Source organism: Piliocolobus tephrosceles, chromosome 6 (genome assembly GCF_002776525.5).
Source record: "Piliocolobus tephrosceles isolate RC106 chromosome 6, ASM277652v3, whole genome shotgun sequence".
Lineage (NCBI taxonomy): Eukaryota > Metazoa > Chordata > Mammalia > Primates > Cercopithecidae > Piliocolobus > Piliocolobus tephrosceles.
The window spans coordinates 96,535,700-96,549,996 of record NC_045439.1 but is presented as its reverse complement, the minus strand read 5'-3'; the positions used below and the strand labels follow the sequence as shown (position 1 = coordinate 96,549,996).

The 14,297-nt window shown below is 42.8% G+C and overlaps 1 protein-coding gene across 1 annotated transcript in view; it reads right to left on the bottom strand.

The window, feature by feature from the left end:
- Positions 1–14,297, bottom strand: part of AGBL1 (ATP/GTP binding protein like 1) — a 606,328-nt gene that overhangs the window by 506,570 nt on the left and 85,461 nt on the right. The window contains 1 exon segment of the mRNA XM_026448330.1: positions 13,090–13,127. Within this exon segment, the coding sequence (XP_026304115.1) occupies positions 13,090–13,127 (38 nt within the window).

The following is a 14,297-nucleotide window of genomic DNA, read 5'->3' as shown; positions in this document are numbered from 1 at the left end:
CTAACATGGTAGACACTTGGGAAGTTTGCTTCTTAGATGCAAATAACCATATAGGCCTTTGTCTGGAAAGCCAGATTCTCCCTATGGCTAGGCAGAGAGTAAATTATAAACTAAAACCATGTTCACACACCCAAAACCCAAGGTACTACCCTTAATCCATTCAGCAAACATTTATTTAGCAACTACGATATACCAGTTGTTCCAGGCACTATTATTGACAGCAGAGATGCAGCAGAAAATGAAATAGACAAAGTCTCACCTCTTATGGGGTTTACAGTCCCATAGGAGTGGTGGGGGGAGGCAGATACCAAATATGCACACACAAAACTAAACAAGGCGATTTCACATAGAGACAAGTGATACAGAGAAAACAAAACAGTGGCAAGAGTGATGAGGTAGGGTGGCTGCTTTAGGTTGGAAGGTTGGATGATCAGGGAAGACCCTTGAGGAGGAAGCATTGGAGCTGAGACATGAGTGACAGGAAGGAGCCAGGATGCAGAGATCCGGGGACAGGAAATTCTTCAAACCTCAAGGGCACACAGCAAGTGGATAAAGCAAAAGCTTGGTGAGTACAAATAACGAAAAGTCCAGGAGCTAAAGCCAGGTGAAGAAAGCAAGGGGACAGTAGTAGCAGCTGACGGGAAAGGTGAGCAGGGATCAGGATGTGTGACCCCCACCATTTTGAGACTCATCCCAACAGGTTGTGCAAAAGTGGGGGAATCTGTCAGGCTGAGACTTTCTCACTCGCCTTTCTGTTGTGTTTGCATCTCTGCAAGAAGGTCCTTCAGAATAATTGTCTTAGAAATAGGCCTAGAAATTTGTATGGGAGTTTTCCTATCCATGGAAAGTTTTATTTTGAGTCTAGACTGTGGGTGGGGAAGGAAGTACTTGCTAAACCCCAAGACAAGCCATTATCCTTTCCAGGTCTAGAAAATCTTCCACCTGGTTTGACTTTGCTGTGTCCACTGTCAACTTATCAGAGGATGACACTTAAAGAAGAAAGCCAGGATTTACACCAAGAAGAAGAAAATCAGAGGCTTTCCCTCACCTTCCTTTCTCCTCTACTTGATATTTAAGGCACCTGTCTGTCCACCAGTGGTGCTGCCTGCTTCTGGCCAGAGTACAGACAACCAACATAGACAGCAGGAAAGCCAATCTGCCCTGTGTTGCAAGCATCACTCATGAATGGGTTCACACTGCATTGCCTCTAGGCCCTGAGTGTATGAGGAAGAGGCAAATAGCAAATGCTTCTGCACCCCTGAGCCTGCCACCCTTCAGCCTTCTGTCAGCCAATAGTGTGTCACTATTGTTATAAGAGTTAAGAAATTATTTTAGGCAAATAGAGAGGAAAGGGGGTCCTTGGGAAGTTTTTGTTTCTTTTAAAGCAGCTCTAGAACGTTTCTTGTCTAGCAGGAGAGCCCCGGCTTTTAGAGCTGAGCTGGCCAGCTTTGATATGCAAATCAAGGCCATTAGAAACTGGGTCCACCATCAGAAACTGGGTCCACCCATGTCTTCTTGCCCTTGCCCCAACATGTGCCTGGCAACATGATCGCCCCCACATATCCCCATGTGTGTAGAACATCATGGCATCCTGCATTTGCATATTAAAAGGCTGGGGTGGGAGGGCCAGTCTTTTTCCTGGGCTATGTGAATGACACGCCTGGTCAAACCAATCCCCTGAGCCCAGTGCAAATCAGATACTCCCTCCTCCAGCCTCCTCATATAACTGGCTGATTTCTGCCACACTCGGGGTTTCCTCTCTGGGCTTTGGAGCCCCCCTCCCTCTATCTCTGTATGGAGAGGCTTCTTCCTTCTTTCTTGACTATTAAACTCTCCACTCCTTAAAACTACTCCACGTGTGTTCGTGTTGTTTTATCCAATTCGGCCCGAGACTAAGGACCCTGGTGTTCCTCCAGTCATCAGAACCGTATCACTATGCAATCACAGAACCTGGAGCCATGTTCACTCTCCTTTTAACTCAACTCCTATTACTCTTGATATGTCCATCCTCTCCTACCACCTGGGCTGCACCAGCAATCAATAGCCTCATATGTGACCCCAGTGCTTCATTCTCTCTTCCTCTGTGCAATGCATTTTATTGAAGCAGAACTTGGATGCTTCATCCCCAACCAGAAAAAAAAAAAAAAAAAAATGTAGTAGTTCCAGGGACATATGGAAGGTCAGGGGTGCCAAGAGATGTCTGGTGCTCTATGTGCCTCATGGTCTGTGGGCAGTGGTTGCCATAGTGTATGCCCCTGGGACTGGTGGAAGGGGCTAAGAAAAAGGCTGAGCAGGATCTCTAACTTCCATTGTCCCCAGAGTAGCTTCACTGTCATCTGTTTACAGTCAGTAGTTCTGCAAAGGATTTCATTCAAAAATAAAAATAAACATTCATTTATTTCAAAAAAAAGTTTAAAACCCTGTAGTAGTGAAAGGAAGGGATAGAGGTTAGTCCCAATATGCCAAGTGCATATTATACAATCTCAGGCAAGTCAGCCAATCTCTTTCGGCCCCAGTGTCCTCTCTATAGAACACTATTTTTCTCAACCTCACACTGCTGACATCTTGGACTGATATTACTCATTGTGTGGGTCCATCCTATGCATTTGTAGGATGTTCAGCAGCAACCTCACCTTTACTCAGTTGATGCCAGCAGCACACCCTCTCCCACCACAGATATGACAACAAAAATGTCTCTAGACCTTGTGAATTGCTCCCTCTGGGGCAAAATCACTCATGTTGAGAACTACTGTTATAGAATAATTAAATATTTACCTGTCTGACAGGACCATGCTGAAGATTAAATGAGATCGTATATATGAAAAGGTGCTATTATTAGAAGGTGCTAGGAAACACCTGAGGTATATTTTGACATAAATAAATAATTGTACAGTCAATCCTGAAAGTGATGAGGAAGCCACGGTGTACTTTCCGAGTCATGAAATGTTTATATTTTTGTCTATCTCCTTAAATCTTTGTGATATTTATCTTCGTCAATCCATAGTCAGTCATCAGTTATTCCAGGATGATACATGTTCTAAAATTTAAGACATTTAGAACTCATCAACCTTGGATATTAACCTTTGATTCCCTGAAGTAAAACAAAGTAAGAACATGTGGATTGACTGAGTAGGGTTGAATCTGCACGCATTCACTTATTCATTGATTGCTTTGTTCATTTAGATAACTTACTCTGAGTGTCTACTGTATAAAACAAATTAGAGTCAATAGCTTAAGAAATAAGAATGAATGGGACAGAGTCCCCAGATCCAAGGCTCACATAGTCTAAAGTAGGGGGTCAGCAAATTGCCCACAGCCCATTTTCATAAAGTTTTTCATTTCTTTATATGTTGTCTGTTTCTGTTTTTGTCCTATAAAGGAAGAGTTAAGTAGTTGTGACAGAACCGTGTGATCCACAAACCCTAAAATATTTACTATCATCTGGCGCTTTTACAGAAAAAGCTTCTTGAAAAAAAAAAAGACAGACTCTAAAAACAACCAGATATCATTCAACCCTCGGGGGAGATCTTGGGAGACAAATTTACATTTCATCAGGCTTTATGCCCTTATATCATCAATTCCTGAAACCTCCAGGACTTTTGAAATGGTGATGACAATAAAACAAGAGTTCATCTTTATTGAGATGTACTAAGATCCAGCACTGTACTCCCACTCTTTTAAACATCACCTTGTTTAAATCTTACTAATTATCTTTGAAGCGTATGGTTTTCCCTGCTTTACAGATGAGGGAAGTGTAGCATAGAGTCATTAAGAAACATGCCACAGTGGCCACAGTTCAGCTCCACACAGTCTCTCCAGAGCCTGCACCATGACCACTGAGCAAGTGCTATTCTCCACTGACTTACTCTTTTTTTTTTTTTTTTTTTTTTTTTTTTTCTGAGACGAAGTCTCACTCTGTCGCCCAGGCTGGAATGCAGTGGCGCAATCTTGGCTCACTACAACCTCCGCCTCCAGGGTTCAAGTGATTCTCCTGCCTCAGCCTCCCATGTAGCTGGGACTACAGGTGCATGCCACCATGCCCAGCTAATTTTTGTATTTTTAGTAGAGATGGGGTTTTACTATATTGGTCTGGCTGGTCTTGAACTCCTGACCTTGTGATCTGCCTGCCTCGGCCTCCCAAAGTGCTGAGATTATAGGCATGAGCCACCATGCTAGGCCTTGTGACTCACTCTCTCAGAGTAAGAGCTCCGAGCTTACAGCAAACATACACCACTCTGCACACATGTCCCCAGGCCACCTTGAGCACTTTTATACTATGGTCAAAGAAAGAACATGGCCGGAACCTACAAGCAGATATACAGGTCAGAGGAATAGCCCTTGAGATAGAATTAAGTCTTGACAGGATCTCCTGATAAAAGTCAGCATCCTGCATGAGTGTAAGAACCAAGATTAGCGGCAATTGCAGCCCAACAATATCTTATGTGGCCAAGAGTTTTGTATCAAGCAAGTAAAGCTCAACACCACCATCCACGGCTTGTGTTGGACCCAGAATGAGTGCCTGGGAACACCCTGGCCACCTTGGGAAGGTGGAATTATATTGCTCATCCTGCCTGCCAGTAAAATCCCAACTGGAAGCTGACCCTCCTCACTGAGTCAGGTCCAGTTCAATTGTTTAATTAGGTCTGTTAGTCCCAAGAGACTCAGAATTTACTTGACTAGGGCTGGAGGATGAGAATAATATTTTGGATCTTCCTCCAGGTCAAACTTCACTAGTTCTTCCTTATTGCCACTGCATAGTAAAATTTAACACATTTTCAAACCTCCTAAGGAAAGTGTCAGCCCATTTTTTAAAGTTGTAGTCTCAAACAACAGACCGGACTCTGGAAGAGTCCCTTGAGTATATTTATTTCAGAGGTTTTCAAACTTGATTTCTTCTGGCCCCTCAGGAACTTCTTTGGGTGTTTCTCAGTGTCTATCAAGAGCCAGGGAAAAGGGAGGGGCAAGGGAAAGCTCATGCTGTCATTAATTGCCCCCCTCTTACCCCCCATTGTTTGCTTTATGAGTGCAATTTCCCTAATTGATTTTATTTAAAAAAAAAAAAAAAAAGGTTTTGCTACTAAAGAATTCCTAATCTCCTCACCTGGGCTAGCCCTTCCATTTCTGAAAAATCAAACTGAAGTCAAGTGTAATGGCAACGAACTAGTTTAAGGTCAGAGAGCCAATCTATGTCTGCACTGAACCCAGAGTCCAGTTTCCTGACTCCATGTGGAAGGTGGGAATAATCTTTGAAATATGAAGCTTTTCTCCTTTGGAAATGGTCACAACTGAGTTCAAATTTTAGCTCTTCATTTACCATGTGTGGGATCTTGGGCAAGTCACCAACCTCTCCTAATTACACCTTCCTTGCATGTAAAATGGGGATCATAATATTACAGGCTCTACTGAGAATGAGATGCCGTGTGTAAAGTGCCTGGCAAGTGCTGTGTTCCATAATTATTAGCAGTCATTATTCATTGCAGGTACTCTAATAAACAGTCATCCTCTCCCTACTCCCTACCCTCCTTCCCACTTCTTTGAGGGCTGGCAGTAAAAGGATCACAAAATATACTATGACACGGAATGAGGGCTACATGCAGGGCGGGGAGGCAGAAGGGCATTGTCCTTACGTGGTGTTTTCCTGACCAGGCGAGGAAGATAACAGGTTATCAGAGAGCAAGAGGGAAATGGGGAGAAGTAACTACAAGATGTTCTAGGATTCACCAGAGGCAGCTCTGAAAAAGCAGCTCTCGATGCTCCTGCCCTCCGTAAGTCCCGCTCCATCATGCTAACATCACGGAAAATGTAACAAATTCCATCGGCTGTTCTCACCCGGAGCTCTGCTCACCCTGCCTCCCCCTAACTCCCTTAAATAATGGCTAAGCAAATGCCTCTGAGACCATCTTCAGCTAATTTCCTTCAAGACACGCAAGCTGCTAACGCTGGGAAGCACAGATAGTGTGGAATAGCAAATATGGCCAAATTAGATTAGAATAACCTCCTGATAAACAAATTACTCACCGAAAATAAATATTGGACTAGCGCGGCCAAGATAACTAAAAGAACAGCACCACCACATGGCCGAAAGAGGAAGGACATGCGCTGCTGTCTGGCTCAGCCCCAAAGATCCACCCAACCTACTGGGTCTGACCGTCCCAATGGGACAGGGACGGGACGACGAGGACAGGTAGTATCCCTTTAGCTTAAACTTTTTAAGCTCTTCTATGGACTTACGCAAAAGACATAACATTTTGGCAGAGAGGACTGTATTTGAAGCCAAGGAAAAAAAGCCATATGCCAAGTTGAGCACAGCATGGCATATGAGGAGTCTGTAATTCTTCCGGCTGCCTTTCACTCTCTCACCCCACCATTCATCAGCTGGCCTGAGGCTCAGCCTCAGGGCAGCAGAAACCCTGGCCCTTTACACAGCCACGGTGGTGTGCTGGACACCTCTTGCTGGGTCCCACTCAGATGCTTACACGGCATGGACCGTGTTCTTTTCTAATCTGAATGACAGATACCCCCTTCCACAATAATCCTTCTAATACTTAGACAGTAGTTACTTTTTTTCAACTTCCAGTCATATCTTCTTTAGGCTAAATAAACCTAGCCTCATTAATTTCCTCGGTTCAGCACAGGGCTCAGGTCCCAGGGGTCTGGAGACTGGCAGATAAGCCCTGTAGCCCACTAACGACGTGAGTTACTTCAGCTTTCCAAACTTCAGTTCCTACGCCTGTAAAATGGGGATTATAATACCTCCTTGACAGGCTGTGTATAGAGTGCCTGACATACTAAGAACTCTCGATGAATGGTAGATATTTGGGTTGTCATTTCAAACCAACAGCGTGATGGATGTAGCTTGCTATGCTGTATTCCTACACACTCAATCACAGCCGTCCATCCCAGTGTGACAAATGCAAAAATCTATCAATATTATTTGAAGCAAATTTTTGGCTCATCACAGAAATATATTGCATGCTTCTCCAGAAGTTATGGTGGAAGAAGAGACATCAGTTCTATAATCATGCCACAATTTGATTCCTTCTGGGGACAGGAATTAGGCTGTACTCTTCACCAAGGAATAGTGAAAGCAAATGTGTGAGGTTTAAGTCAGGAACCTGGAATTCTTTCTTAGTCAACACTAATGTATTAGCAGCTCCCCTGGGTGTAGCTCAGTATGAGGTATGGGGGATCCAGTAGAATCCCAGTTCCTTTGGAGCTATACCCAGTAGGAAAAATATGCATACACACATAATATGCAAAAAAAAAAACATGATTCATCAATTACAGTATAGTTAGTTCTCTGAAATATAAACATAAGGTTCTCTGAACTATAACAGTGCTATTTGTGCTGAGACCCAAAGAAGAGCTGGACATGACACATTCAAAGTCTCAGAGATCTAGGTGGATCATGCCCTCTCTCTGGTCTTCAGTTTCCTCCTGTGAAAATAAGGGGGATGGGGGAGGTAAGATCAATAGTTTTCTGGGTTCACAGGAGCCCTGTTTTTTGTGAATGTGTCTCAGAGGCCGCTGTGCAGGAAATTGATGGGAGCCGGGCAGACGTGGCTCTGAGTTCTCTACTCAAAATGTGTCATGTGTCAATTACCTCAATTCAGCCATCACAGTGTCTACATATTTCAAAGCATCATGTTGTGCACCACAAATATATACATTTAAATTTTTCAATTAAAAATGAGTAACAACAATGAATTTTTAAAAACAAATATTTGAACACCACTGGATGAGACAACCTTGAAGGTGTTTTCCAGTTCTCATAGTCTGACTCCATGGCCCTCATCTGGAAACTAAAGGAAGAAACACACTCTGTGGGCAGAACCTTGGGGGCATCATTCTCATCAAGGCAGAGAAGAGGCAGAAGCCAGAAGAACAGACTACAGGCAGTGTAGAAACACAGAATTTACATGCAAGTTCTGTGACAGCTGCATTGATCCACTGGTACTTGTGCATGGTCATGAGATCAAAAGATTAACAATGCCAACCATCCTAAAATATATATTGCCATTCTGAGGATTCCTTGGAACTCTCAGAATTCTTATAAAGACCTGATTTGGGTGCATATCAAAGATGGCCCCTTCTTTGACATTTTGTAGTAGAGCAGCCATTTGGCCATCTCCCATCTCTGCATTGCTGATTGCCAGGTCACAGCAGACAACTCCTGAGACCATGAGGCTGTCTGTTCCTGATCTGGCTCTCAGCACTTAGAATGCCCTCCCTTCCTAGCCTCCTGGAGCAACAGGCTGACGGGCTGTCCCTGTGAGCCAGCCAGACAGAGCATTAACTAGGAAGATCTGTGAGAAGTCTCGACTTCCTGCCAAACTTCCCATTAGCTGTCTTACATCTCTCCCTCCCCCCTTTTCTTCTCTCTTCCTTTGCTAACTTGCTTTCCTGTTCCTATGCCCCAACTTCTGCAAACTTCCAGACTCCTCTAAATGCTAATTCTTAAATTGGAGTGCTCGGACAGATATTCATCATTCCCTTATTAAGTTTTAGGGCCTGAACCAGAAGGTGTTTCCTTGTTGCAAGAATATGACCTTTAAATCTGGACAGCAAGGTTAATGCTAAGACACTTATTTGAAGATTCATTTCTGGAGCCAGTACAAATCAGGCATAATCCCATTGCCACATGCTTACTCAAGTGCCACTTCCAGGGTCACAATTTTTCAAAAATGCATTTATGTCTAATGCTTATGGAAGGTAATTGAGAAAGCAAAAAGAAAGAGGGAAAGGTGGACAAGGAAATGAGTGAAAAGGATGAGGAAAAAAGAGGAAAGACAGAGATGAAGGTAGGGGTAGAGGAAGAGATGAGATAAAGGCAGAGTGAAGGCAGATGACAAGAAAGGGTGATATGATTTGGCTGTGTCCCCACCCAAATCTCATCTTTAATTGAAGGGACCCAGTAAGAGGTAACTGAATCATGAGGGCATTTACCCTCATGCTGTTCTGGTGATAGTGAGTGAGTTCTCATGAGATGTGATCGTTTCATAAGGGTTTTTTTCCCCTTTTGCTTGGCACTTCTCCTTACTACTGCCATGTGAAGAAGGGCATGTTTGCTTCCCCTTCTGCCATGATTGTAAGTTTCCTGAGGCCTCCTCAGCCCTGCAAAACTGAGTCAATTAAACCTCTTTCCTTTGTAAATTACCCAGCCTCAGGTATTTCTTCATAGCAGTGTGAGAACAGACTAATATGGAATGAAAAACAAAGGACACGTTGTTTTGATTTATTATATTTTAAAAATTGCCTGCAATAATAAGTAGCACGATTTCCTAACTAATGCTTTACTACATTTCAGGAATAGAAAGCTAAATGTGTTCAGGTAGGATAAAGCATAAAAAGGCAAAGCTTTCAACACAGGACAATTTAGGGTGGGGTTTGTGCATATGTGAGTGGAGAAGAGGGAACTGACACAAGGAAAGACATAGGATTTGGATTAGGTCATTCCAGCCTACACAGACACAGAAAGGAACCTTGAGTGAGCAATGATTTTTAATTTGTAGGATTCCAAATTGCTGTGATAATTGGAGAAGAGGCCTAGGATTTCCAGGTTTATTTTGCCTGCTATTGCTCAGGAGAAAGAGATGGGAAATGTGTTTTGGTTCGTTTCTCTTTTACCATCACCCACATATTCTACACTGGTTTTTCATGCAGTGGCTACTTGATAAAAGAGAAAGTTCAATAATGAGATCTTCCATTATTCCAATGAGAACGACTACAATGGCCAACTTTTATACTCATTGACAAGCAAAGATCAAGGTCATAATAATCACCAGCTAAAAGGAGTGTGCCTTTAGGAGCTAAAGGCTTACATAAACGCTCCCATTATCAGTGCCAGATGGTGAAGTCTTGAATTTTAGACAGAAACTGACTTCCTGAATTTAAGTTCAGCTGAGGCAAACTCACTCTGGGATCCAAATCGAAAGACATTCCATATCAGGTCTTAACTGACATATAGGCAATGACATATAGAAAATTCCACGACACTTGTATGCCCTGCAGCAACCCCTGCATCATCAGAATGGTGGTACCATCTATAACCTTCATGCCATGCAATACTTTCGATAGGCTGGTAAAACAAAGATGGAAGCTGCCTGGCATGCTGTTATTACTTCTCCCCAAATCCATGGACAGACTTTGCTATTTAAATGTAGTCCTCTTTCCTGCTGAGCTTAAACATGATCTCAGAATTCTTCAGCTCACACACTGGACTTCCTACTCATTATGAAATCTATTTGCCCTCATCATTCTCAGACCCTGAATATCCTCTAGAATCTGTTTCCCTCCCAAGTACTTTGTAAAATGCTCACAATGAGTCTGCCTTCAGTGTTCTTACCTCTTATGAACCCATATGAATGATGCTGATACTGAGGAATTTAACATCAATTATGCAAGAAGCACATTTCTTGGAAATATCAATAAAGGTATTTGGGAAGGAGTCTTTTGAAACTTTGAATGAGCTTCAGCTCATGTATGTGCCCAAATACACATCAGTGATTCTCAACAAGAGGCAATTTTATTGGTCACCCCCCCGGGGGGACATATTTGGCAAAGTCTGAAGATAATTTTGTTTGTTATAACTGAGGCATGATACTGGCATCTGGTGGGTAGAGGCCAGGGATGTTGCTCCTGCAACAGACTCTTAACAGCAAAGAATCATCCTGTCCAAAATGCCAATGGTACATTGAGAAACCCTGATACACATTAAGGCTGAGTATTTAGTGTTAGAAAGAATGTTAGAGAACCTGTCATCCAACTCTCTTGTGTTATAAGTAACACAAGAGATGTATAGACAACTCAGCACAATTAGCAAATAGGCTATACATCCTCCTAATGGGACACTAAAACCTGTTTTATATGAGGTGGACAGCAAGCTATTGCAGTTCTCCACTAACCTATTAGAACAGGTAAATAAAGATGAGAATGACAAATGTTTAGATCATTGGTTCTATGCATGGATGTTAGATTCAGGTAGTAGGGGGCAGTACTGCCATTTTTACACATGGGAGAAATCACAAATCATGTATTCATTTAAAAATTTAGTATCCCAGTACTTAAAATTATTTTTAAAAAAATGAAAAAAAAGACAAAAACATTTTGTCAACAAATATTTATTTTCAGGCTCTTCATTGTGCTGAGGCAAGCCATACAATGACCAATACAGATGACGCTCTCCCTCATAAGCTTTCAGTCTGCTGGAAGACACAGACAATAGCAATTTCATCATAATGTCATCAAGTCTGAGTTGGGAGAGCCTATAAGAGCATTGAGGAGGGGCATCCAAGTTCTGGTAGTCAGTGAAAGGATTTTCAGAGGAGGCAATATCTGAGCTAAGCTCTGAAGGGAAAGAAGAAGTTAGAAATTCTAAAAGCTGAGCCCCAGCACCATATACTCAGCCTGCTAGGCATGGCTGGTGTGTTGAAAACCTAGCTACATGGTCTGAACCTGAATCAAGCCATGTTTGCACTGGCTATTGGTTTTTCCTGGGCTGAGGCATTATGTTTCTGATCAATACAGTTAACAACTGACATAAGACTACTTTCAGAGGTTTACACATCTAAGTAGGTACGATTTATATCAAGATGCTCTACCCTAAGCTCAAGAGCTAAGGAAAGTGTGTGTGTAGAAAGTAAGCCAGCCTTACTCAGCTCTCTGGGCTCCCTTCCCATGAAACATCAAGTCCTCCATGCCAAGGCTGGGCTGGGGGGATTTGAGAGATAGCTTCTTTCCCAAGGCATGACATTTACAGGCTGGCCTACCAGGCTGCTCTCGGCATCTTTTCCTCCTGCAATTCAACACTCCCTCACCCTGCTGCATCAAACACTGGGCATTTGGGAGCAACCAAGGGAGCAGATAAATAATGAGAACCGAGATGCCAAACCTAAAGCAAGTTCAGTCTGAAGAATGAATGGTCCTCTCCCCAGAACCCACAGGTAACACTTTTCCATCCCTTCCTATCTCCAGGGCTTCATAACCCCTTCCTCTTCACTCCCCCATCCTGCTCTTACCACCTCCATTCTACCTGCAGGTCTTTAAGCTGTGGACAGACTTGTGTCTCATATCAAATTCGAATAAACTAAATGAATTCAAGCTTTAATTTTTCCAAGTCTGTAAAGGGAAACAGCATGTGATTTGGCTCTTTCTCTGTGCTTATAGTTGACAGAGACGTATGGATGAGGGGGAAGAGAGTGTTTTTATTTTTATTTATTTATTTAAAAGTTTTATTAAAGTTCACCTATTACCCACAGGCATCAGGCTCCCTGTAGAGAAACAAATATCACAATTGAAGCAGCTGGTTTCCAAGGTGCCAAATTAAAATAGATGAAGAGGTAAGGAGGAAAAAATGAGTAAAAACATTAAGCTAAGACTTCTTCCCTCCCAAGTGCATTGTGCCTCCTACTGTATTGCACACATGAAATTGGCCTCCCAGCGTAATTAGGCCAGGGCTACCAGGCAAAAAAAAAAAAAAATCCTCAAATTATTCAGAACCCCAGAGCTATTATTTTGCAATCACTCAAGTAACTGAGTAAAGAGTCAACTTTTAAATATAAATTTGTTACCAGCATCAACATTGTCCAAGCAATTCCCAACACTCCACCTGCCCAAGAATAATAGACTCATGAGCTGAGCTGAGTTGAGAACCAAATACAGGAATACTGCTCTCCATCCAGCCAAAATCTTTTCTTCCACTGGAACCCAGAGGCAATCTCACTGGAACCTGGAGTTTATTCCAACAATCTTTAGGGACTACTGGCTCTGTTAGACAGGAGTGGAGGATCCACCAGGTCCACAGTAGACAATATACGCCCTTCAGCGTCCGTTGTCTTGGTGGCATTATGTATGGATAATATTTATTTTGTCTCTGTGGTCATGTACTTGGAACAACCATAATATTCTCTATCTTACCCCAAAGACCCAGGACATGACTTTATCGCTTTCAAGGTCAGAAATGAGCCATAGGTGCTTGAGAAATAGTAGTTCATGAAAAAAAAAAAAAAAAAGAAAGAGCCATGGAGACCAGAGGGTATCTTTCATTAAACCCAGAGGGGAAGGAAATAACCACCCTTCAAAAGTACTTACTGGATTTCAGCAACACTGCCAAAACTTCAGTGGCTGCCCTGGGGAAAGAGAAAGAAAAGTAACAGTCAACGTTCAATGGTCTTTTTGTCAGCCCATGGATCCCACAGCCAGCATGCCCGTTGCCACCCCTCAACAGACCCATGATTAACCAGGTAACAGGCAATCTATTGATTGCCCTGCTAACCATTAAATAGGCATAAATGCAGAAATCATGCTGAGCGAAGTGTCCGTCTTACAGATGGGTCTCTGAGGTCCCCTCTGCTGCTGAAAATCTCTTTCTCTCCGCTGCTTGCCTCCCACCTTCCACCAACTTCCTTGCATATAGTGGTTCATTTTTCTATTATTCATATCAGGCAGAGCTCTTGACAGTCGCTTGATTTGTTTCTGGAAACATGCAGGGACTCTGGAGGATGGTCTGGGAAGGAGTGGGTCTTGGGAGTTTAGTGAATGTAGCAGCACAGTGCAAACTTCTTGAAACACTCATACCCCTGGGGACGCAGTGGAAAATGCATTCACACATTGGAAAGAGAGGCTATTTCCTTAGGGTGGAGAATAGTTATGGTGGGATTTTTCTTCCAAATTCATCGCTTTCTTCCATGGAGGAATGTCACAGTCTTTGCAACAAAGGGACGCATATGAGAATGAAAAATACTTTTTGACCCACATATTACTGATTTTTCAATCTGTTTCCTGCTTCTGAGAAGGTCACACAAAAATCTACCTACAGGGCAGAGGAAAACTTCACTGGCATTGAGGGCAGTGTGGTATAATTATAGGGAGGAGAGTTGTGTTTGCTTTTTTCAAAAAATAGAAGATTCTGTATGGCCCTAGTAACTTGTCCTTAAGGCCTGCTAAGCAGTAATCTGATTCCAACACCTCTCTTAGGATTGGAGGAGCAGGACAAAGAGGCTGGATCCCACTTCTAAGACTATACAGACAAGTCAGCAGAACTGGGATCCCAAACCCAGGAATCTCACTGCATACCTCTGCCTCCTCCCCGCCTGTTGTTCTCCAGAATCTCTCTCTCACTGGCCCTACCCTGGCCTCTGCCTGGTCAATGAAAGTTCACTTTGCAATATAGTAGCTAATACTGAACAACAGAGCCAGCAGTAAAAAGGAAGATAAATGAATGAATAAATATAAATTAAAATACAATAGAAAAGCAGTACGTGTGAAAGCGTTGCTCCCTCTAACCTATAAGGCAGTTC